This window comes from Polypterus senegalus, chromosome 15, assembly GCF_016835505.1.
Source record: "Polypterus senegalus isolate Bchr_013 chromosome 15, ASM1683550v1, whole genome shotgun sequence".
NCBI classification, from domain to species: domain Eukaryota; kingdom Metazoa; phylum Chordata; class Cladistia; order Polypteriformes; family Polypteridae; genus Polypterus; species Polypterus senegalus.
In genome coordinates this window covers 6359116-6384521 of record NC_053168.1, presented here as the reverse complement: position 1 = coordinate 6384521, position 25406 = coordinate 6359116, and the positions used below count along the sequence as shown (strand labels likewise).

Genomic DNA, 25406 nt, shown 5'->3' with positions numbered 1-25406 from the left:
AGTCTTCGAGATACGTACATTGCCAATAAACGAGTAAATACAACTTGTTCAGTAAATATACATTTATTACATTTTAATTTTAATATTTGAATTTATTAAATTTAAAATTAAACTTGTAGTAAATACACACGTGTAAAATTAAATACAAGCATTTGCAGGAAATGTCGAATGTTCTCAAAGATTCTATCGCGTTCCATTCACATACTACCCAAGTATAAATGAATGCATTAAATAAAATAAATACCAGCACCCAGAGATCGAGTCCCAAAAACCTCCAGCATTTGGTTCCCATACCCCTAAGGGATATGAATACCTCCGGTTAAGAACCCCTGTGTTAGAGGAACAACAGAGGTACGACAGTTTGGTGATCACGTGAGTGAGGGTAGATGAGTTGGTGTGGGCACGTGCAGAGGAGAGATGAGGGGGACATTGGGAAAAGCATGTGGAGGATGGCACTGCCAGGCAAGAGGAAAAGAGGAAGGCGAAAGAGCAGGTTTATAGATGTATTGAGAAAGGGGACATGAAGGCAGTGAGTGTGGCAGAAAATGATGATAAAGACAAGGATGGATGGACACGAATGATCCGCTGAGGCAACCCCTAAATGAGAGCAGCCAGAAGAAGAAGACAACGGCCTGACGGAATGATAGTGTGCTATGAATAATCTGTTGGGATGAAAAAAATAAAAGTTGAATTGATCACTCAGTTAATTAATTATTGGGTTTGCCTTTGGCAATGCCAATAAATAATTCAAACAATTAACAAGACGCCCACATCAGGGACACCATGTAAATGTAGTAAAAGTGAGGGATCTTTGTTTCGCTTTCCGGCCGGGACGCCGGAAATGCAAAGGACGTTCAAACAGTTTCCACATTTTTATATTTTTGTTGGAAACAGTGAAGGCGGGAGGAGTAGTAACTGGGCATTAAAAAGTTGGTACGACGCTGGGAAAATTGCATCGCAAACGAAGGCGACTACAGTATGTAGAAAAGGGATGTCATTTGTTTTTGAAATTCTTCATAAAGAGAGTTTAAAAAAAAGAAATAGTGCAGAAACTTTTTGAATGTCCCTCGTATCAAGAAGTCTGTACAATTTATGAAAGAGGTTCAGCAGATTCTATCTATCTATCTATCATATAGTGCCTTTCACATCTATCATCTATCTATCTATCTATCTATCTATCTATCTATCTATCTATCTATCTATCTATCTATCTATCTATCTATCTTTATTATATAGTGCCTTTCATTATCTATCTATCTATCTATAAGTCTACGTTAAACACCTTCACTTTATCTGTTGTGCTTTGGCACGATGATAGACTATTTTTGGACAAATAACCCAAACGTGCTTGTTGTAATAAAACATAATAATGCAATTCATTTATAACAGAAGACGGACGTATGCAACTATGTATGGTTGTGCGCCAATTTACGGTCGACAGAGTTGAGGCCGTTCATACTTAACAGCCAATGTTTCCTCCAATATATTTTTTCACTTTTGTACTGTGGAGTAGGTGTGAATAATAGATGAGGTGGTACTTTCCTTTCTTTTTATGAACAATTTCCTTAATCTTACTACACTCTTGAAAATAAGGGCCTGACAGAATAGGATCCCTTGTGGCAGTAATGGGTTTTGAACTGGCAACCTTTCAGATATCGGCACAGATCCTTTGCTCCAGGGCCACCACTTTGCCCTCCAAGTCTTTTAAAGTTAGCGCTGGCAGTCAGGTCATGTTGGGGAGCATGCACTGGTATAGCGTGTGGCCGCACCCACCAAATGACGAAACGGCTGAGGATCCTAGTTGGCAACCCCTCAGGCAGACACGCAGTCCAGTCCCAACCTCTGGATATGACCCTCTATCAGCCACAGCCTGGTGTTACATTTGGCATCCCCTTGGCCTGGTCCAACCATTCAGGTCCTCAACAATGAGGATCCTATGAGCCGGAGCACCCTCAGGGAATCGCGCCAGATGGCTGTAGTGCCATAACTGACAATCCCTTGCAATGCAGGTAATGTGCCTCATTCGGGACTCCATAAGCAACTGCTCATTTTCTGGAGAGACACGGTACCAAAGGAGTCCTGTCTTCATCTCAGGTCACTGGATAGCGTCCATATCTCACAAACAGGGAGCACCAGGACTCTAAAGACTTGCACCTTTTGTAGAGATATCAGGAGCGCCACAGACCCCTTTCCAGCCACCTCATGACCCACCCCCACTCTCTCAATCCGTCTACTGACTTCATAGGAAGAGTCACCAGAGACACGAATGTCACTGCCGAGGTAAGTAAACCTCTCAATGACGAGGTCAACTCTCTCCACAGACAGAAGCACTCTTGATGGCCGTGCCCAAGAGGTCACTAAAGTCCTGGATTTCGGTTTTTATCAGGACACTTGCAAGCCCAGACCCTCAGACCCCTCACTGAGTCTCTCGAGCTCCCGGATCAGAGCCTCCATTGACTCCATGAAAATCACAGCATCATCAGCAAAGTCAAGATCCGTGAATCTTTCTTCACCAACTGATGCCCCACAGCCGCTGGACCCCACGACTGTGCCCAACACCCAGTCCATAAAAGCATTGAACAGATTAGGAGCAGAACACACCACTGACGAACCCCAGAATCAACTGGGAAAAACACAGGGGGTCTGCCTCCACTCTGCACTCACAGTACCAGTTGTGGCAAGCGGCTGCGGGTGCTACTCAGCCGGGAAGCCCAGAAAGACCGGAGAAGGGATTGCACCTCCTCCAGACCACGAGGGGTCGACGACCCTGGTGTCTTTGGGGACCATGGGAACAGAGCTTAGAAGCTCAACCCGATAGGGGCCCGTGGTCACCTCCAGGGGGCGCCCCAATGCCTGAGGAGCCCTGGGCCTGACCCGGAAGTGCTGGGGGCGAAGAAGACCAGGAACACCCGGAGTGCTTCTGGGTGCGCGGCCGGTACTTCCGCCACACTTGGGAGTGCTGGCGGAAGCTAATCGGGAGGCACCTGGAGCACGTCAGGGTGTGTATTAAAGGGGTGGCCTCCCTCCATTCGATGGCTGGAGTCGGGAGTGGAGAAAGACAGAGCTCGGTGGAGAGGAGTGGAGGCGGACCTGAGGAGGAAAGAGGCCTGGACATCTATGGAGGAATATTTCGGACAAAATGAAATAAATAAATAAATGCGTAAATAAATAAAAGTACTGTGAAATGTGAGCATAAATAAATAAATGTGTCATGAAATGAGAGCCTTAATAAATAAATATGTCATGAAATGAGAGCATAAATAAATAAATGTGTCACGAAATATGTTTTTCGTTGCTTATTTATTTATTTCATTTTATCGTAACGTTCCTGCAAACCGTCATGAAATACGGCTTGAAATAAAACTGTCACTTTCACTCGTCAAAGTTGAGAGGGTGGGCTCTAACACGCCCTCTAGTTACTGATTGGTGAATCGATAGCACAAGAATGAATTAGAAAAATGCTTACTACTGCCGATGAAATGGATTCTGCCGAAGATATTACGTATTTCAGAGAGAATTGAAGATTTATCGGAAGAAATTACAATGTTGGCGGCCCTTTTAGAACTGAGTATTTGACCCTTGTTTTACGAGTATAAAGTCAGTTGCATATTCGCAGCTACTTTTTCAAACAACTGTACAGCTCTGATCAGTGGTAAAGTTGTTCAGTTCAAAATATTAGTTGGAGCTGCTTTGGGTATTCCATGTCAAAGTACCTAAACTAATACAGCCGTTGCAGCTTACCGTATGTCAAACTGGCTCATTCGCCTTGTGATCGTCTTTTCCGATACACCATATAGATCTGCAATCTGTCGTACTTTTAAACCGCATAACAGAAGGTGTTCTATTGACTCAGCTGGAATGTCAAAGGATGGACGTCCAGAGCAGGGTACTGCATCACCTGAACTGGAGTGTTGGGAGTCCGTTCCACCAGTTCTTTGATAATTTCAAAAATAGTTAATCTATATCGGAGTCTAAAAGGGCCGCCAACATTGTAATTTCTTCCGATAAATCTTCAGTTCTCTCTCTGAAATATGTAATATCTTCGGCAGAATCCATTTCATCGGCAGTAGTAAGCATTTTTCTAATTAATTCTTGTGCTATCGATTCACCAATCAGTAACTAGAGGGCGTGTTAGAGCCCACCCTCTCAACTTTGACGAGTGAAAGTGACAGTTTTATTTCAAGCCGTATTTCATGACGGTTTGCAGGAACGTTACGGACAAAATTAAATAAATAAATAAGCAACGAAAAACATATTTCGTGACACATTTATTTATTTATGCTCTCATTTCATGACACATTTATTTATTTATGCTCACATTTCACAGTACTTTTATTTATTTACGCATTTATTTATTTATTTCATTTTGTCCGAAATATTCCTCCATAGACATCGGGGTTGTGTGTGCACTTTGTAAATAAACGCATGTTGGATGATTTAAAACCATGTCTACCTGTCTGTGTCCAGGCTGTTTCCCACACAGTGTACAGGCCTGCCGGCCATGATATCCAGTAACCTTGAACGGGATCCCGTGAAGTCTCAGGATGTCCCACAGGGCAATGACGGTACCTAGAAATCAATATTCCCTTCACAGTGGATTTCATTTGGCATTTTTGACTCTGATCAACAAAAAAAAGACTCTTTAATGCCAAAGTGAAAACAGATGTCTGCAAAGTGGTCTAAAAATGAATACAAGTATAAACACAAAATAATAACCGCACTAGTATTCACCCCTTTTCTTCTTGCCACAGCAGATCATCTATTCACCCCCTCTATGTATTGATAATTACTCAATTGAAAATAATTTTCATCCTACTATCAAATCCGTAAAAGTACGGTGCCTTTGTTACCCGAGACCTGTAGTGGTAGGGAACTGGCAAGAATTTTCCGAGAGAACTGGGAGATGTGGGGGCACAAAACAAAAAATGAAACGAGTTAGAAAATGTCTGCATGGCGACGATAACAACCGGCACATTCATTTCCACTGCACAGTTTCATACAAACAGTGGAGCTCAAAGTGCTTTACAAGATGTCAAAGTAGTAATTACATGAAAAGAAAAACAAATTAAAAATGCATAAATTGTATCCAAAAAAAAAATAATGCACACTTACAGTAGACGGATATGAAAAATACAGTCGTCAAATATAGAATTGTTTTCTTTTTTATGCAGTCTCTAAATGATGGGTTGTTGGTAAGGTCAGTAGGCCAGGGTGGACAGAAGAAAAGTTCAAAAGAAAGAAAACAAAAGAGCTCCAGTTACATTGGAGAGAAAAACAAAATCTGAAGGGGGTTCAGGCTAAAAGACCACCCAGTTGTGCCTAACGTAAATGTCCCGTAAGTTTTTTCTTGTTCTTTTTTAAGGCTTTGTCGTAGAGGTTTTGATGCAGTGCGTCTCATGGCAGGTTGGGGTATCCACTTTCATACAAACTTTCAAACATCACAGGGGATGCTGAAGCAGGCAGACATGGCAAGGGCCCCCTCCACCCCAAAGAAAGCCCTCGGGGTCTCAAGACTGGCAGTAGAATCAGGCTTTACTGTATGGCGCACATACTGACCCCACTCACATGGAACATGGAGCCTCCAGTAATGAGCACCGTCTACTTTTATTACAATTATTTTTTGACACGTATTTTTAGGCAGTCACTGCACACTGGGGAGATTCCAAAGGACTGGAAAATGGCAAATATCATCCCATTATATAAAAAGGGTGACCGGGCAGATCCAAGCAACTATAGGCCAGTAAGCTTAACATGAAACATCACAGGAAAATGAATAGAAGGAATTATTAAGGAGGGCGGCACAGCGGCACAGTGGTAGCGCTGCCGCCTCGCAGTTTGGAGACCTGGGTTCACTTCCTGGGTCCTCCCTGCGTGGAGTTTGCATGTTCTCCCCGTGTCTGCGCTCCGGTTTAGTCCCACAGTCCAAAGACATGCAGGTTAGGTGGACTGGCGATTCTAAATTGGCCCTAGTGTGTGCTTGTGTGTGTCCTGCCCAGGATTGGTTCCTGCCTTGTGCCCTGTGTTGGCATGGATTGGCTCCAGCAGACCCCCCGTGACCCTGTGTTCGGATTCAGCGGGTTGAAAAATGGATGGATGGAAGATTGAGCAACACATGGCAAGGACAGGAGTTATTAGGAACAGTCAGGGTGAGGTCAGAAGAGGGATGCCGTGTTTTACGAACAGGCTGGAATTCTATGAGGAGGCGATCAAAGTGGAGCAGATGAGATTATTGATCTGGACTTTCAGAAAGCATTTGATGAGGTGCCACACGAGAGGGTGGCCATCAAATTAAAAGAAGTGGCAGTTCAGGGTGATGTGTAGATAGGGGGCAGAATTGGCTCAGACACAGGAAGCGGAGGGTGAGGGTGTGAGGAACCTCATCAGAACTGGCTGATGTTAGGAGTGGCGACCAGCAGGGGGCAGTGCTGAAGCCTCTGCTATCTTTATATATTCTACGCTACCGTGGCTGTTCGTTTGTCTGTCCAGGATTTTAAATCACCAGTAGTTCGCAAACCGTTTGACATATTGACCTGAAATTTGGAGCACATACACTACGTGACGTCTACTATCCGCTTTTGGGGTGATGATTGACCTCCAAGGTTATTCCGCTTTTTATTTTATTGTAGAATCAACTCTTGGCAGCAGCCAGCAGGGCGGCAGTGCGGCGCAAGCATACGGGCGCCATTCTCATCCCTTCGCCGTCACTTCCGCTCCCCCTTCATATCTTAAATCATTCTTGAGGCAGGTTGAAGACTTAAGTGCCAACTTAAGTGAAAGATTAAAGAAAGTGTACTAATTGCAACACAAACACTGACTTAATCAGTTTTAACGTGAAGAGATGGCGACAAACGAAGAGAAGAAGCGGGCCGCTAGTGTGGAGAAAAGGTGCTTCTCAGGAAACCGCTTGCACATCGACCTCTGAACAAACGAATGCTAAACGTACAGAGAAAGAGGATTAGAACTAGGAATGCTCAAGTCAAGTGTATTCACTGCATGTTGTCGTGCAGTGCGCCATTACTGGTTTTTAATAAACTAGGGGGCTTCGCTCGCCCACCCCCGTGTTTGGTTTACTGGATATACAATACAATACAATTTATTTTTTGTATAGCCCAAAATCACATAAGAAGTGCCACAATGGGCTTGAGGGGGGCTGCTGTCGTGCTGCCCTTCAATCTTTTTAAAGCCTTTACAGCCGATGTCCTTTTTGCCACTTCGTGTCTCTGCTGCTCGCACTGTGACCGCTTCTCCGTCACCATAAATATACACCTGACCGAATTGTGTTTTCGTTGAAATTAAACTTGTCGTTGCTTTAACTGTTGCGGGTCCACAGATTCTTATAGTGTATGTTCCATTATTGTGTAAATCTACGTTTTGTGCATTGAATGATGGGCACTGAGACAGACACCTGTATCTGTGTGTGCTGCTTCCCCTTACACTACTGTTGTTTTTTTGTTTTTTTTTTTTTGGCCCATTCTCTTTCGTCTCGTCTTCCTCGTTTCCCACAGGCACAACATCGTCTCAAGCAAAGCACACAATATCCAGTCCTTTACTTTTCCTTCTCTTTCTCCTCCACTCTTCCTCATGTTTCCCCCTTTGTCTCCCTCCTCCCGACTCCGGCTCCCTGAGTGGTGTCTGGTGGCTCCTTTTATACGTTACCCAGAAGTGCTTCAGGTGCTTGATGACCTACTTCCGGCAGCACTTCCGAATGTGATGAAAGAATTTCCCATACGGGTTTAGGAGCAGCTGTAACACCCCCTGGCGGTGCCAACAGATCCCAACAAGGTTGCACCAAACTTCAACTCCCATGATGCCCTGCGGGAGGCCTAGGCATCACTGCAACCCAGGGGGTGCTGCCATCTAGTGCTCCGGGATTGGTAACGCTCTGACCACACTTGCTCCCCCGGTCCTTCCAGCTTGGAGATGTGTCCATGACACTATGTATATATTAGTTGGGTGACATTATGGTTGATGTCACGTAACTCAGCATAAGCTCTCAAGCAAGAACAAGATGGAGCTTCCAAGACCCAGGGGTTTGTGAGCTTTTGCATGACAGACCATCCTTAGCATTTATGCATACAGTTAATCAGTTTGTAACCCGCGTAGTCCTAAACAGGGTTGTAGGAGTCTGCTAGGGCCTATCTCTGCAGGCATAGGGCATAAGGCAGGACCATCGCAGTGCCACACACACACACAGCAACCACCCACTAGGGTTAGTTTTGGACCGCCAATGCACCTGCATATCCCATACAGACATGGGGAGAGCATGAAAACTCCACGCAGTGAGGACCCGGTACACAAACCTGTGTCTCCTTACTGTGCGGCAGCAGTGTTACCACTCTGCCACCATGCTGCCCATTCAGGTCTACAGACAGATCAAAAAAAAACAAATCTGACAGGTAAATAAAGAGTTCACCCCGTCCTGGGCATGACATTAATCTGCATCCAGCCCTGCATGTAGGCCCTTCAACCTGTAGGGAAAACCTGGGGGTTGGTGGCAGAATTGGCACTCCGGCCACCATTAAAAACCTCACATTGGTTCCATTCCATCTGAACTAGTGTGGTATTGAGGTGTCACCCGTTATATGGCTGCACTCGGGTCCTAATTTGGGATCCTGAGTTGGTTTGTCATGTGGTGGCTGCCTGCAATGTGCCCTATCAGTGCCCGCTCCTAACCTCTCTCTCTCTCTCGCTCTCTCTTACCTCTTTCAAGGCAGAAGCATAATGGGAATCTGAAACGTGTCACTGCAACACTGGGTGCAAGGCAGCAATGACCCCTAGGTGGGATGCCAGTCTATTATGGGGCATTCTTGTGCACAGCAGGCCCACTAATAATCATAATGTGCCAAACCTGCTTTGAGTTCAAAGTCTTTGCTATCTGCTGACGAACCGATGAAGTCAGCCAATGTCTTCTGGCTGGGATTTGTACTGTAAATTGTAGTGTCTTAGAGGAAAAACAGTTTATTCAGACGTGCAACATTTTAATTAGCTTTTTATTTTCTGGTGGCAATCCATACGCTGCGTCAGCAGAATTTTTTAATTCTGTATGGCTGTGACTAGTGGTGCTGCTTTGAGAGACAATTCATTTGAGTATTGTCTAGATTTTGTAAAAGGAAGGTTGGCAATTAATTAATGTGGAAAATAAAGAGTAGGAAATAAGAAACAAAATGTCTTGATTTGTTCAACCTTCATCAGGGGGTCTGGCTGAGGCTGAGTAAGGAGGTGATGGTGGGGGTGCTGCAGACAACGCCAGGGAGAGTAAAGGGGCACAGAGTTTGGCAGCCAGTCTAGAAGGTAAAGTTGTAAAAGAAAGAAAACCAACAAACTTTGTTTCCAGGGGAAATTTGGCTTTTTATAGAACTGCTGTAAATCAATGGATAGATAGCGTGTGTTTATATGAGGGACGTTCAAAATTTTTCCACCCTTTTTTTTTTTTTTTAATGCTATTTATTTAGAATTCCAAAAATAAATGACATCACTTTTCTACATAGCGTAATAAAAAAGCAGACACAAGTACAGTATAAAGGTTTGGGGTTTTTAGGCCCCGTATACTGTAGAGCACAAAGGTCAAAACGTCAGTGTTTTCTCCTTAGTACGACAGACAACAAAATAAGGCAGGTCGGACAATTTATAACGGAGGACAGGAAGTGACAAAATGATGGGGAAAGTCGTGATGGTTGATGGGAAAGCGATGTCATCATTGAGGGACCAGAGGTTAGAAAGGACCCTGGAAGTGGGTGGAACCAAAAGACATCCGGGACCGTTTATGGCTGCGGTGCTTCAGTCTTTCTGAAGAAATAAGAAAAGAGCGGTTTGGGGTTTTGGAGTTAAAGGCGGTGGCGGAGACTCCTGAATTTTCAGAGTTTGTGGATAATTTCTGAAGTGAATGTGCAAGTATCACCGTACAGTTGTATAGAACAAAATCAATATACAGTGGTGTGAAAAACTATTTGCCCCCTTCCTGATTTCTTATTCTTTTGCATGTTTGTCACACAAAATGTTTCTGATCATCAAACACATTTAACCATTAGTCAAATATAACACAAGTAAACACAAAATGCAGTTTTTAAATGATGGTTTTTATTATTTAGGGAGAAAAAAAAATCCAAACCTACATGGCCCTGTGTGTAAAAGTAATTGCCCCCTTGTTAAAAAATCACCTAACTGTGGTGTATCACACCTGAGTTCAATTTCCGTAGCCACCCCCAGGCCTGATTACTGCCACACCTGTCCATGCCAAATAAATAACATTCAACGTTTTGAAGAAATCATTTTATGACACGATTTACCTTTATTTATGTACTTACTTTATAAAGCCTAAAGTCACAAGTAGTGTGCAGAGGGCATGCTCAAAAACTACATGTGTAATGCCACGAAAAGTGCCTGCTGACACTTTAGTATGCAAGCAATGGTATGTGCATTCTTGCTCCGATGTAGAAGGGAGCTGAGTTTACCTACGGTTACAGCGCGTCTATGTGAAGATGCGGGGGTGTGGTGTGTTTGGGCTCGTGAACGCGGCTGAGATAATAAAACTGACTAAAAAAAAAAAAAACAAAGCTAACCTTTACAAGTATCATAAATGACACTGGCTGTTACAGACTGAAATCAAATGTATGTTTTTATTCTAAAATAGTAAGACTAAGAGTAGTTTACTTCTCAAAACAGAGAGGTGCAGGATCGAACTCGCGACCTTTCGATTCCCAGTCAGCAGCTGATTTTATTGCACTACGGAGGCAGTCATAATAAACGGGTGTCAATGTCGCATGTTAAGGTGGCTTTTTGTTTCTGCAGTTATATTTTTAAATAAAAGCGCAATTGTTGTGTTAGATTTGTACCTTCTGTGAAAGTATTTCTGTGATACTTCAGGCGTCATACATTATATAGTGTGAACGCCTCCCGGGCACAGACAGGCGGACATCTTGTTTTAAAACACCACACGTTTATTATACAAATTATTTACAGTCCATCGGTCACAAAGACCCCCAAATAATGGTCACAAAGACCCAGTTCAGTGCACAATACCCCAAAACAGTCACAGTCCTGGCCACAATGCCTTTCTTCGGGCCGCCTCCACACTCCTCTTGCTTCGTCCTACTTCCACCCGACTCCAGCCCTGAATGAAGGGAGACGGCCCCTTTTATAGCTGACCCGGATGAGCACCTGGTGTTCCCGGCATACTTCTTACCACGCCCCAGCGTGGCGGAAGTGCCGGCTGTCCTCCCGGCTGCTCTCCGGGCGGCGTTATAAATCTTCCCCCCAGCACTTCCTGGTGTGGCAGGAGTGCTGGGGAAACAAGTCCCCAAGGCATTGGGGCGCCTCCTGGCGGTGACCACGGGCTCCTACAGGGAAAGGCTTCCATGCCCTTGACCCGTGGTCCCCAAAGCAACCCGGAAGGCGAACCCCACGTGATCCAGGCAGGGCTCTGACCCTCTTCCGGTCCCTCCTGGCGTCCCGGCCGGGTCATGGCCCCTGGCATCCCTGACAATAGTTAATGCCTACAATTTGTCATCTACTAGTAGAATATAAAAAACGTTTCTGTTTTAACAATGTGTTTACACAGATTACTGTAGAAACGAAACAGACATGAAATGCGTGCGTTCCAAACAACGATCTATTATTTCCACTCTAAAACTCCACTTCACTCCAAGAAAATCAATCAAGTCATGAGCTGGGAGAAGTTCGTGCACGTTCTAAGTCGGTGGAGGGATGGAATAGCCGGCTACTTGCAGCCTGATTTTTATCAGCACATTTAGATGACAAAAGACGCTGGCGGAGAGGTGAGAATGGTTTTAAGAAGTGATTTAAGGTGGGACGGAATTACGAGTTTTTTCGTAGGCTCTGGTAATTCTAGTGTTTAGCTCTCCGGAAATGTGTTCTTTTGAAATTGCGGAATACTAAGTAACTAAACAATATAGTAATATGACAGAAAAGGCGATTTCCCACCCATCGTGATTATGGCGGTATAAGAATCACAGAAAAATAGCTTACATTTACTGACGGTTTACGCGGTTACAAACAGGAAGCTGATGACAGACTTATCAAGGTGGGAGTCTTGATCTACGCAGGCTGCCATTTTTCGTTACCATGCTGAGAGGATTTTCGGACGGAGGGCCGAACAGCTACAAAGGGTTTGGCTGTTGTCCAAGTCTTTCATACTGTCTGCTTCACATGCTGGTCTTCTCTGGTCTCCAAACAAGGACAGTAAAGACATAACCCCACCTTTAACAAGAATAGTACAATGCTCACACTGCGGTTCTCATTCTCCCAACAAGGAAAGAAGATTTTGTGCTGACAGAAGTATACTATTCTGTCTTTAGGCTGACTATACAATCCTCCAGTTCTCTTTGGCTATCTAGTCCCATGCTTGGCTGGCAATTCTGAATGCTGAGCCCCTGTGTACCATACTTGGTCTGCCTGTATTAATAAATCCATACCAGTGTGCATAGAGACAGTGGCATTACACTTAATCTTATAACACAAGCCATGGAATCAAATAATGAGTTTAATTAACAGGAAGAATCAGCTTCTCATTAAGAAATTGGTTGGAGTGAAATTGGTTGGCATTTGAAGCCCCAATTTAACTGGTCAACTGTTGGCTCGTTTCACATCTCATTTCTGTTTGGCTGTCATTTAATGAAGAAAGGAATTAATTCAGAGGACTATTAAAATGAAGGGAAAAAGAGTTAATTAGCAATGAAGACTGGTCACTGATTAGGAAAAAGGGTGAGAATGAAAACCTGCAGCCACTGCGGCCCTCCAGGCTTGAAGTTCGACACTCGTGCTCTAAAAGAAAAGAAAAGAATTAAACAAAAAAAGGTGAGAAAATGGCGATGCAGAAATGTGACGTTACCTAAGAAATGAGTCGAGTTCTAAGTCAAAACTAAAAGGACGAATGAAGGGCAGAAAGTGAATGACAGCGTAATACACCAGGAATGAGCCACCATATCAGAATTGAACATTCACAAAGCTACTTACTTCAGTTTAAGGGAGTGGGGCCTATCCTGGCAGCATCAGTCCTGAGAAGGGTCTCCGTCTGTCACAGAAAGAGTGTGATAGAGTGTTTTAAAAAATACAAAAATGGAAGATTGATGGACGCAGCCAACCGAAGGGCCTTTTTCAATGCCAGCACGGCCTACCCGATTAGAGTAACCGCAAAAAGGTAAGTTGCTGTCATTTAGAAAATGACTTTCAAGTACGACGTTAGTGATTGGACGTCTCACAAAGGTTCAAAGCGCTCTTACCATCGGTACATTAGCGATTAATGAATGACAACAAAGTGATTGTGTGCCTCTGAATGTGCCAACGGTCAATTTAACCTTTGGAAGGCGGTGTGTGTGTGTGTGTGTGTTTTTTTTGCTATCATTTAATTTTATTTTTCCTTAAATAGGCTGCGATTTGTTTTGATGTGTGGTAGGTAGAATGGGCTACGAGTCTTGCAGATTGTCACAGGAAAGCTATTCATGGCTTCAGTGGCGTTCGTTTCATTTTGCAGAACTACGTTTCTCATTGTACCAGCGCTAAAGAAGGGGGCTTTCTAGGAAAGAAATTGGTCATGTTTGGCAGAAGGGTCACTTAAACTTTTTAATGTCGTGTCATTTTCCAACCCGTTTAATCCAGACCAGGATCGTTGGGCTGGAGCCTATCCATAAGGTGCAAGGCAGGACGCCAGGTGAACACCCACATATGGGCCAATTTACTGTTGCCGATTCACCTAACCAGCATGTCTTTGGACAGTGGGAGGACACCGAAGCACCCATGCAAACTCATACCAGGGAGGACCCAGGACATAAACCCTTCCTGCATGGCTGCCATGGCACCACTGTGCCACCCCTACTTTTTATTGTGAAGACTCAAATTAAGAAAACTGTGAAGCTCATTGGTGGCTGCCTGTTGGGTACGTCCTGCACTATTCAGGGTCCGTTTCTGCCTTTTGACTAAAGAGCTGGTGGTACATTTCACGACTTTTATGGCTTATTCACCCTCAGGCACTTTAGCACCAGACCAGAACGTGCCTAAACAGCATGACAGAGAAAAATCAGCTAAAATATCTGCATAAAATATTATTAATAAAAAAAAATTCAAAGTGCACAATTCATAACATGCATGAAGTGAGACGTGAAAACACTTTTTAATTGACTGGATCTTTGGACCAGTAGAAATAACATTCATATAATAAATGGCCAACATTATTCCTCCGTATTTCACAAAGACGTGCTTGTTACAGCCTTATTCCAAAATGGATTCAATTCATTTTTTTCCTCAGAATTCTACACACAACACCCCATAATGACAACATGAAAAAAGTTTACTTGAGATTTTTGCAAATTTATTAAAAATAAAAAAATTGAGAAAGCACATGTACAGAAAATTCACAGCCTTTGCCATGAAGCTCCAAATTGAGCTCAGGTGCATCCTGTGTCCCCTGCTCATCCTTGAGATGTTTCTGCAGCTTCATTGGAGTCCACCTGTGGTCAATTCAGTTGACTGGACATGATTTGAAAGGCACACACTGGTCTATAGAAGGTCCCACAGTTGACAGTTCATGTCAGAGCACAAACCAAGCATGAAGTCAAAGGAATTGTCTGTAGACCTCCGAGACAGGATTGTCTCCAGGCACAAATCTGGGGAAGGTTACAGAAAAAATTCTGCTGCTTTGAAGGTCCCAATGAGCACAGTGGCCTCCATCATCTGTAAGTGGAAGAAGTTCAAAACCACCAGGACTCTTCCTAAAGCTGGCCGGCCATCTAAACTGAGCGATCAGGGAGAAGGGCCTTAGTCAGGGAGGTGACCAAGAACCCGATGGTCACTCTGTCAGAGCTCCAGAGGTCCTCTGTGGAGAGAGGAGAACCTTCCAGAAGGACAACTATCTCTGCAGCAATCCACCAATCAGGCCTGTATGGTAGAGTGGCCAGACAGAAGCCACTCCTTAGTAAAAGGCACATGGCAGCCCACCTTGAGTTTGACAAAAGGCACCTGAAGGACTCTCAGACCATGAGAAACAAAATTCTCTGGTCTGATGAGACACAGATTGAACTCTTTGGTGTGAATGGCAGGCGTCACGTTTGGAGGAAACCAATGTGGAAAAAGTGATGCGCTGTGAATACTTTCCAGATGCACTGTACCACCATGCTTGAATTCTATTAGGAAGCAACAAAAATGTAATATCAAAATGGACCAGATGATATTATTTATCTGGACTTTCAGAAAGCATCTGATAAGGTGCCACATGAGAGGGTGGGTATCAAACTAAAAGAAGTGGCAGTTCAGGTTTTGGTGTGTAGATGGGTGCATAATTGGCACAGACACAGGAAGCAGAGTGTGATGATGTGAGGAACCTTATCAGAACTGGCCGATGTTAAGAGTGGTGACCAGCAGGGGGCAGTGCTGGGGCCGCTGCTATTTTTAATATAAATAATAATTTGGATAGGGATATAAATAATAAGCTGGTGAAGTTTATAGATGATACCTAGCTGAGTGAACTGGCAGATAACCTCAGATTCATTGAATAATTTCTGTGGGATTTGGACAGCAGACAGGCTTGGGCAGATTTGTGGACGATGAAATTGAAAGTATTACATGTAGGAAGTAAAAATGTGAGGTCTGAATATTGAAAGTCCACCTTATGAGAAGAATTTATGAGTCGTAGTGGACTTGACACGATCAACTGGCAGAGAGTGTTCAGAATCCATTAAGGAGGCTAACAGAGAGGGTTATATAGCGCCTTAATGTGTGGAGTACAAGTCACAGGAGGTTCTGCTCAAGTCTTTATAACACACTGGTGAGGCCTCTTCTGGAGTCCTGAGTGCAGGTTTGGTCTCCAGGCTACAAAAAGGACATAACAGCACAAGAAAAGGTCCAGAGAAGAGCAACTGGGCTGATTCAGGGCTACAGGGGATGAGTTATGAGGAAAGATTAAAAGAGCTGAGCCTTTACAGGAGACAAAGAGGAGACCTGAGTGAAGTGTTTAACATTATGAACTGAATTAGTCCAGTGGATCGAGATGGTGACTTTAAAATGAGCTCATCAAGAACACGGGGACACAGTTGGAAACTTCTGAAGGGGAAATTTCACACAAACATTAGGAAGTTTTTCTTTACACAAACAACGACAGACACTTGGAATATGCGACCATGTAGTGTGGTGGACAGTAAGACTTTATGGACTTTCAAAACTCAAGTTGATGTTATTTTGGAGGAATTAAGTGGATAGGACTGGCAAACTTTGTTGGGCTGAGTGGCCTGATCCTGTCTAAATCTTTCTAATGTTCTAATAAATCCCAACATTGTTCAGAAGCCATTTAGAAGGCTAACAGAATGTCAGGTTATGTAGCGCCTTGATGTGTGGAGTTACAAGTCACAGGAGGTTCTGCCCAGGCTTTATAACACACTGGTGAGCCCTCATCTGGAGTCCTGTGTGCAGGTTTGGGTCTCTAGGCTACAAAAAGGACATAACAGCACTAGAGAAGTTCCAGAGAAGAGCAACTAGGCTGATTCAGGGCTACAGGGGATGAGTTGTGTGGAAAGATTAGAAGAGCTGAGCCTTTACAGTTTAACCAAAAGGAGATGAAGAGGAGATATGATGAAAGTGTTTAAAATTAGGAAGGGAATCAGTCCAGTGGATGGGGTCTGTGTGTTTAAAATGAGTTATTTGAGAACACAGGGACACAGCTGGAAACTTGTTAAGGGTAAATTTTGCACAAATATTAGGAAGTTTTTCTTTTGACAGAGAACAGCAAACACTTGGAATAAGTGACCAACTCATGTGGTGGACAGAAGGATTTTAGGAACCTTCAAAACTCAACTTGAAGTTATTTTGGAAGAATTAAGTGGATTGGACTGGTGAGTGTTGTTGGGCTGACTGGCCTGCTCTCATCCAGGTTCTTTTAATGTTCTAAAGAAATCTGGTCTTTTCAGGACTGTGTGGACACACAAATCAGATTTGAGTCACTTTCATATGTAGTCCTAGATCATATACGCATCTGATTTGTGGCCATGCGACATGAATGACAACAGTCCGGTGAGAATTAATGTGTTTCTTTTGCCTATGCGCATGGTGAGGAGTGCTGTTGTCAGCAGTGCAGCAAACTAACAATAGAAGAGAGCTACAGCTTTGGCAACAGTCAGAGTGACACCGTTGCTGGCTCCTTTCTCATACTCGCACATTTCTTGGTGCAGCAGTGCCAGCAATCTTTGTAAAAACATCAACTGCTGGCTGTCTGGGTTTTTTTCCCCATCTTGACCTAATTGTATACAGTTCATAAACTGTTCTCCATCCTCCAGAGCAAATGCAATGCGCACACACAAGCTACAAGTGCCCCCATTTTTGCCAGTTTAATACCACAAGTCATCTCACAAATATGTCATTTATACATTTACATTTACTTATTTGGCTGATGCCTTTATCCAAATCGACTTACACCATTTATAATACTACTAGTTACGTTTCTTTTTGGTTATCCAGTTAGAGCACAGACAGGTCAAGTGACTTTTTTAAGGGTCACACTGCCAATTAGCAGGATTTGAAACCAAAACCTCGGGGCTTGAACTCCAAAGCCTTAACCACTACATCACATTGCCTACATTTTTGGTTGTTGGTGACGCATATGACTCGTACACAGACATATCGATGTGTGCATGTGTCCCGTTTCGGAGGACTGATGCCTTCACGTTAAAGTCATATAGAGCAGGTCAATTGTAAATATGATGTGATCCGTCAAGAAAGGCAAATCCAATCTCAACCAAACATTGGAGGCTTGTACTGTGAATGTAACCTTAGTGTACCCGAGATTTAGCACACTACCTGCACTTTCTTTGGAAATTTCAGCTCTGGTGTTGTTGTGTGACCTTGTAGCGGTGCCACATAGTTAGTGTTTAAATGTCAGTTCTGTGCGTGTCTCGTTTCATTGTCCCATTGACTGCGTGTATGTGTATCAGTTAATGTTGTCCCCGTAAAGGAGGACGGATGATGGGAGGAGTTCACAACCGCTAATCTGGAAAGCACCTGTGTATCAATCAATCAGTTACTGCCGTCACGGACTATTTAAGGAGAAGAGGAGGAGACGAAAGGGGGAACTAGCACGAGAGGGAGAGAGAGAGAAAGAGGAGAACCAATATCGCATTCACAACTACAACTTGCTTGCCGATTTATTTCATTGCGCTTGGACCCAGTTTGTTTTTCATTCATCCGGACTGCCTTTCAACCTGCTTGCCGCTGAAGACCCCGGGGTCGAATCATCATTCGCCACATGCCGAGGAATTACGGTGAGGTTGTTCCAAACGGCGGGAAATACAAACACTACAATTGCCGCTAATCAGTATCCGTATTCAGGACATTTATTCATGTTCGGACTCAAGTTCACAATCATTCTGTTTGCTAGTCATTTGTCGTGTGTGTTGTGTGTGTTATATGTTACGTGGACAAGGGAGGGGATTTGTATATATATTTTCAGTTTTGCTTTGGGATTGTTGGGGTGGAGGAATATTTGGGTGTGCATTTGTCTTGTGGCGTGTCTTGTCTCATTTAATACATTTATTCCTGTTTAATTTTACATTCTGCCTACTGTGTCTTTGCATTTCAAACCGTCGATTGTGGGGAAAGTTTATCTGTGTAGGAGTACGGCTTGACAGGAAAGGTTTCTCAGTAAATTATCCAGGCCACAGGTCTTGGAGGTGTAGCTGCCGGCTGGGAATAAGGGGTCGGCCGTTACAACCTGTCAGTCCGGATTCATGATTCACGACTGATTTGCCTGAGCCGTAATGGGGGCACAACTCAGCCGCTCCAACTGGAATCCCCGACCCGGTGTACCATCCAGCCAAGTCAAGTTGGGGAGCATGCACTGGTACAGCACATTACCGCACCCACTACACGATGAAACAACTCGGGATCCCGGTTGGCAACCCCCCAGGCAGACACGCGGTCCAGTCCCACCCTCCAGAAGTGACCCTCTATCTGCCGCAGCCAGGTATTACGTGGGCGACCCCTTGGCCTGGTCCAACCACTTGGATCCCGAACAATGAGGATCTTACGAGCCGTATCACCCTCGGGGAAACGCGCCACATGGCCGTAGTGCCGTAACCGACGTTCCCTCACAATGCAGGTCATGTGCCTCATTCGGGGCTCCATGAGCAACACATAGTCAAACAAACGGTACCCAAGGATATTCCAGAGAGAGACAGTACCAAAGAAGTCCAGTCTTGGTCTCAGGTCACTGGATATCGTCCCTGTCTCGCAAACAAGGTGCACCAAGACTCTAAAGACTTGGACCTTCGTCCTTTGCATAGATATCGGGAGTGCCACACACCCCTTTCCAGTGACCTCATGACCCCCAATGCTCTCCCAGTCCATCTATTGACTTCATAGGAAGAGTCACCAGAGACATGAATGTCACTGCCAAGGTAAGTAAACCTCTCGACGCAGTCGTCACTCCTCTCTGCAGACAGACCGACACACTGCTGATGGCCGTGCCAAAGAGGTCATTAAAGGCCTGGTTGTTTGGTTTTTATCAGGACCCTCGCAAGCCCAGACACTCGGACCCCTCACTCAGTCTCTCGAGCGCCCCGATCAGATCCTCCATTGACTCCATGAAGATCACAGCATCGTCAGCAAAGTCAAGATCAGTGAATCTCTCTTCACCAACAGATGCCCCACAGACGCTGGACCCCACGACCCTGCCCAACACCAAGTCCATACAAGCATTGAACAGAGCAGAACACACCACTGACGGACCCCAGAATCAACTGGGAACACAGAGGTCCTGCCTCCACTCTGCACAGCACTCACAGTAACCTCGAGGGGATCCTGCGAACCCTCAGGATGGTCCCACAGGGCAGCTGCTATAAAATAAAAAAATAAAAAAAAAAGGGATAAACTGCTGCCTACGTGCCTCCCAGCTACTCATCTACCTGTCGCACTGGCCGACTGCGCTTGCAAAATGGCAGCCACCGCGTTCAAGTGTCTCCCTTGCCTCGTTGTCGGAGCGTCTCCTGTATTTGTTCAGATACAAAGAGGAGCCAATAAAACGCGTGAGGGCCGAGAGAAAGAAAGGAGAATGAAACGATGACAACCTTTAATGTCTTTTTAATATCTTTCAGTAGTGTTCCTTTGCATGTTTTTTTTTTTTTTAATAATCTAGCACTTAAGTGAAATTGCTGCCAGATCCACATCCAAAAGCGTGTGTGTGGGTGTGTGTGTGTGTGCGTGTGTGCGCCTGTGTTTTCAATTGTTCCTCAGATGAAAGCGATACAGGAAATTATTTTGTTAAATTAGGAGAAAATGCAGTAGCCTAGGTAATGGAGCACTGCCGCGGTGTTTGAAGATGGGTGGGAGGGTGGCTGGCTTTTAGTTTCCTGATTATCCTACAGATAGTCTATTGATAGCAGAGCCCATATTTGAGGGTACTTTTGATCTTTTATATGATCTGACTATTGAAGTGGAATGACTCTCCGCCATGCCTTGCCGCTCTGTTTAATGGAATAGACGGCGAGCAAGAGCAGACACGCCATTTCTGTCAGCACAGCCACACCGCACCGCTTTTTATTAATTTCATTCATTGTGTAAGACAAGAGGCGCTGCAGTCTCGCAGATTTCCTGGATTCGGGGTTCAGCTCCGGACGCAGTCGACTTCCATGTGCACACTATTCATGTGCCGCCATCGGCTTTCTCCGGGTTCTCCCGTTTCCATTCCCGTCCTGACCTTGTAGAGTGAACTCCCAAAGTATTCAAACGCCTTTGCTTTCTGCACACTTTAACGACAACAGTTTATTTCTTGTATAGCCCAAGATAACACAAGGAGTGTCGCAGTGGGATTTAACAGAGCCTGTTTTTTGATAATCCTCGCCTCGACTCCCTGAGAAGATAAGAAACAAAGTACCCTTGTAGGGGGAAAAAATGGAAGAAATATTGGGGAATGCAATCTATAGAAAGACAGCTTTACAAGTAGGCTGAGCGTGCAGTCGGGGTCAAGAAATGGCGCACAGAGTCCAGCTGCAGATGAGACAGTCTGGAGCCTCGGGCCGATTCAGCGACCTGAGACATTCTGAGGCCCGTAAGATGACGCCCCTGTCGGCAGCATCTCTTTTGACCCTGCCCACTTTCATCGTTTTACCCGTGTACTGACGCCTGTATTACACGCCACTCACGTCGATTTCAATTATTTTTAGTGCCTGCAAACCAGTGGACTCTGTAGTTTTGAGGCCTTTGTTTTCAGCTATTTATTAAACTTGTAAACTAGCGAGGTGCCTCAGATCTGCATCTGAAACAAAACCACAGAATGAATGTGTCTTTTGTTATTGCATATATATATCTCTCTATTATAAAAAAAAAAAAAAAAAAGTCTTGGGTGATTCTGGGTCATGTGACCAGAAGGGGTGGTTCTGGGATGCTCTTCAGTAGACCTCCCGTGGCATGTTGTCTTACTGGATGTTTCCTTCACCCTTCTGGGTGTGTTTGTTCTGTAGCAACTTCTGCTCTATACCTGAGGAGAAGTGAGACCACTCTGTGAGGCATGTAGAGTTTGATCTATCTATCTATCTATCTATCTATCTATCTCTCTATCTATCATTTATATAGTACCTTTCACATCTATCTATCTATCTATCTATCTATCTATCTCTCTATCTATCTATCATTTATATAGTACCTTTCACATCTATCTATCTGTCTATCTATCTATCTATCTATCTATCTATCTATCTATCTATCTATCTATCTATCTATCTATCTATCTATCTATCTATCTATTATATAGTCCCTTTTATCTATCTATCTATCTATCTATCTATCTATCTATCTATCTATCTATCTATCTATCTATCTATCTATCTATCTATCTATTATATGCTGCCCTTCATATCTATCTATCTATCTATCTATCTATCCTATCTTTCTGCCTATCATATATATATGTATATAGAGCCAACAGAGGGCCATGAAAAATCTTGCCTACTATGCCACTTGTGACCAAAAGGTGGTGCCCCAGGCTCTAGTCACAAGTACACGTATACAGTCAAGGATTTAAATAAAGTTAATTTTATTGCACAAAATAGCTTTTCTGGGTTCTTTCTCCAAAACAAATACTTACAAGCACAATTCCAAAAGCAATCCTCCTCTACTCTCTTCTAGACAAGCCTTGTCCTCTACCTCCCAACTCTAACTCAACTGGATGAGGTCAAGCAACTTTTTTATACAAGACCTGGGAGTACTTCTGGTGCCAATGATTACACCCTGGAAATACTTCTGGGTCAGGCAGAACCTCTGTAAAGTGTGTGAGTCCTCTCTCCACAGCTCCCTTTGGCGGCACACATGTACCCCGACGGAGCTGTCCATCAGGACTACAACTCCCAAGGTGACCTGCGTGTGTACAAATGGCAGCTGTACCTGAAAGATGCTTCTATATGGCGTATTGAGGGACTTCATGGCTCCATGAGATGGCTCTTCCTTGTCGTTCTATAATACAGTGTGTGTATGTGTGTGTATTTTTATCAATCACTTTAATAATCTGTCTTTTAATTATATAGTGCCTTTCACATCTATCTCTCTATCTATCTATGATATAGCACCTTTCCTATCTATCTATCTATCTATCTATCTATCTATCTATCTATCTATCTATCTGTTTGTCTATCTATCTGTTATATAGTGCCTTTCACATCTATCTATCTATCTATCGATCGTTATTTTAATTATATAGCGCCTTTCATATCCATTTATTTATTTGCCAGTCTGTTTGTCTTTCTTCTCCCCCATGCCACAGGCCAATCCATCTGTCAAGGAGCCCGTTACTTTATTTTATTTCATGTTTATCATTGTCTAAATTTAACAGGGCCATGAAGCAGTGGGCTTTTTTCTTTTTCTTTTTTCTCTCTTTTTACTTTTTTATAAATAAAACCCATGTTTGTTAATTTTAAATGCATTTGCCCAATGTGCTCTTTTTTTAAACTTGCCTTCCTCCCATTTTATTCGCTCTTTTACCGTCTTTCTCATCTGTATATTATGCATTACATCGACATCGCCTTTTACATTTTACACAAAAACTGCATTTCCCTCAATAAAGATTTGCATTCATTTTCTTGAACGGCAATTTACTTCCAATTTTCAGTTGCTGCCTCTTCAGCCTCCTGTTGTGTTTTTTTTTTTTTTATTATTTTGCCCGTTTTCTCAGTAGCGGTGCTTTCACCTTATCTTTCAGACTGGTGATGTACATTGAAAGAGACAGCAGAAAGGCCATGCCAGGGAAGGAACAACAAAGCTGCAATGAATACCTGTCAAAGTGCCTGGATCTGCTCATTCGTCACGTTGTGCAGGAGCTGCCAGCGATTCTGGGTAAATCAATCACATTACACGAGCAGATTTGGATTAAGACAAGGAAAATGGCAAGGTTACATTATTTTGCTTTATTTTTAATTAGCTCATTGATTAAATAATATTGTTAGCTATTGACCAAAGCTGCTGTTTCATTGGTAAATGAGGCCTGTCAGAGTATTAAGAGTCACGATATTCTGTGTTATGTAAGAATATTATTTCACACTTCACGGCCGGTGAGTTTCCTCTGCAGTTTTTCTGTGATTGTGAAGGGTTTGTTTTCAGCTTTACATGCAGGGCTCCTAAGATCAGCTGTGGTCCTCCATGCCCTAAATTGCATCAAGTACACTGTGGACAGTAGGGGGCACTCCCAGCACAAACGGGCACGGACACAATTTAAAAGGGCAAAGAGTCTTTTATTGCGTGGGATACTCTTGCCCAAGTGTTCCGAGTTTAGGAATGCAATAAGCTCAAGTCTCAGCACGATAAAGCACTCTTCTCTTTCTCCTCTCTTGTTCGCTGTCTCCTCCACTCCTCCCAACAAGCTTCATCCACCTTCCATCCGACATCGTGACACCAGCAAGTCCTCCTGTATTGGCCCACCCAAAAGTGCTTATGCTCTTCTGCCCACGTGGGGTCTGTAAGCACTTCTGGGTAAGGTGGAAACCCCATGCCATACAGCTCCACAGTCTTTCCAGCACCCTCTGGTGGCAACCACGGTATCCAACAGGGCCGAGGTAAAGAACTCCAAGTCCCATGATGTCCTATAGGAATTTGGGGCACCATTGCTACCCAGGGGAGCTACCATCTAGCATTTTGGGGGTGGCAGTGCCCTAAAGAAGCTGCCTTCCCCCATTCCTTACGTCTCCTGGGCATACTGACAGGTTGGGCTGCCGGCCGTCCCTTACAACACACACTCACTGAGCAAATCCTCAGGACCACTCCACTAATACTGGGTAGGTCCTCCTTTTGCTCTCAAAACAGCCTCCAGTTCTTCATGGCATGGATTCCACAAGATGTTGGGTTCATTCTTTTGAGATACTGCTCCACGTTGACTTGATTGCATCACATCATTTCGACTTCACATTCATCTCCTATCTCCTTGTTGGATTTATTTCATAACTCGTCGTCATGTTCATGAAACCAATCTGCTTCTGTGGTGTGGTGCATGATCATGCTGGAGGTAGCCATTAGAAGATGGGGAAACGATTCACATGGTCAGCAACCATCAAATAGGCCGTGGCATTCAAGCAATGCTGATTTGATATTAACAGGCCCAAAGTGTGCCAAGAAAACGTTCCCCAAACCATCACACCATCAACCTAGACTGCTGACACAAGGCAGGTTGGGTGCATTGATTTCAAATTCTGACCCTACTCTGTCCGTATGCCTCAGTAGAAATCGAGATTCGTCAGACCAGGGTACATTTTTCAAATCTTTAACTGTCCACGTTTTTTTGTTAAGCCGGAGGTGGCGCAATGGAAGAAGGTCGTCTGATCTGACGACTCGTGTTTTCTTTTAGATTATGTGGACGGCCGTGTGTCTTTGTTGTTATAGAGATGGCAGGCAGCAGGATGCACTATGGGAAGAAGGCGAGCTGCCGGAGGCAGTGTGATGCTCTGGCCAGGGTTCTGCTGGGAATCCTTGGGTCTTGGCATTCATGTGGACGTTACTTTGACACACACCACCTACCTGAAGATTGCAGCAGGCCCACCTGAGGGTGGTGGCCTCTTTCAGGTGGGATAATGCGCCCTGCCACACTGCGGAAATTATTCAGGAGGTGTTGACTTGGCCTCCAAATTACCCAGAGTTCAATCTGTTCGAGCAGATCGTCTCTGTAGAACAGAGTGACAGTCCTGTTGTTTATGTACCATGAGAGCCGCTGTGTAGCTAAGAAAGTAGGAGGGCGGCGGTATTAAGTAGATGGATGGATAGATGGATGAAAGGCACTATATAACACATAGATAGTTAGGTAGTGTGGACGCGGCCCGGACACAGACAGGCGGACATGTTGTAAATCACCACCACACGTTTATTTACAGTACTATACAATATTTACAAGTGCACACACGGACCCCAAACACAGTCCTGGCCACACAATGCCTTTCTTC

General features: G+C 44.1%; 1 protein-coding gene across 1 annotated transcript in view; it reads left to right on the top strand.

The window, feature by feature from the left end:
- ulk4 (unc-51 like kinase 4) overlaps positions 1-25406 on the top strand; it is a 459640-nt gene that overhangs the window by 222937 nt on the left and 211297 nt on the right. The window contains exon 23 of the mRNA XM_039736934.1: positions 23183-23316. Coding sequence (XP_039592868.1) covers positions 23183-23316 — 134 coding nt within the window. The remainder of the gene's footprint in view (positions 1-23182; positions 23317-25406) is intronic.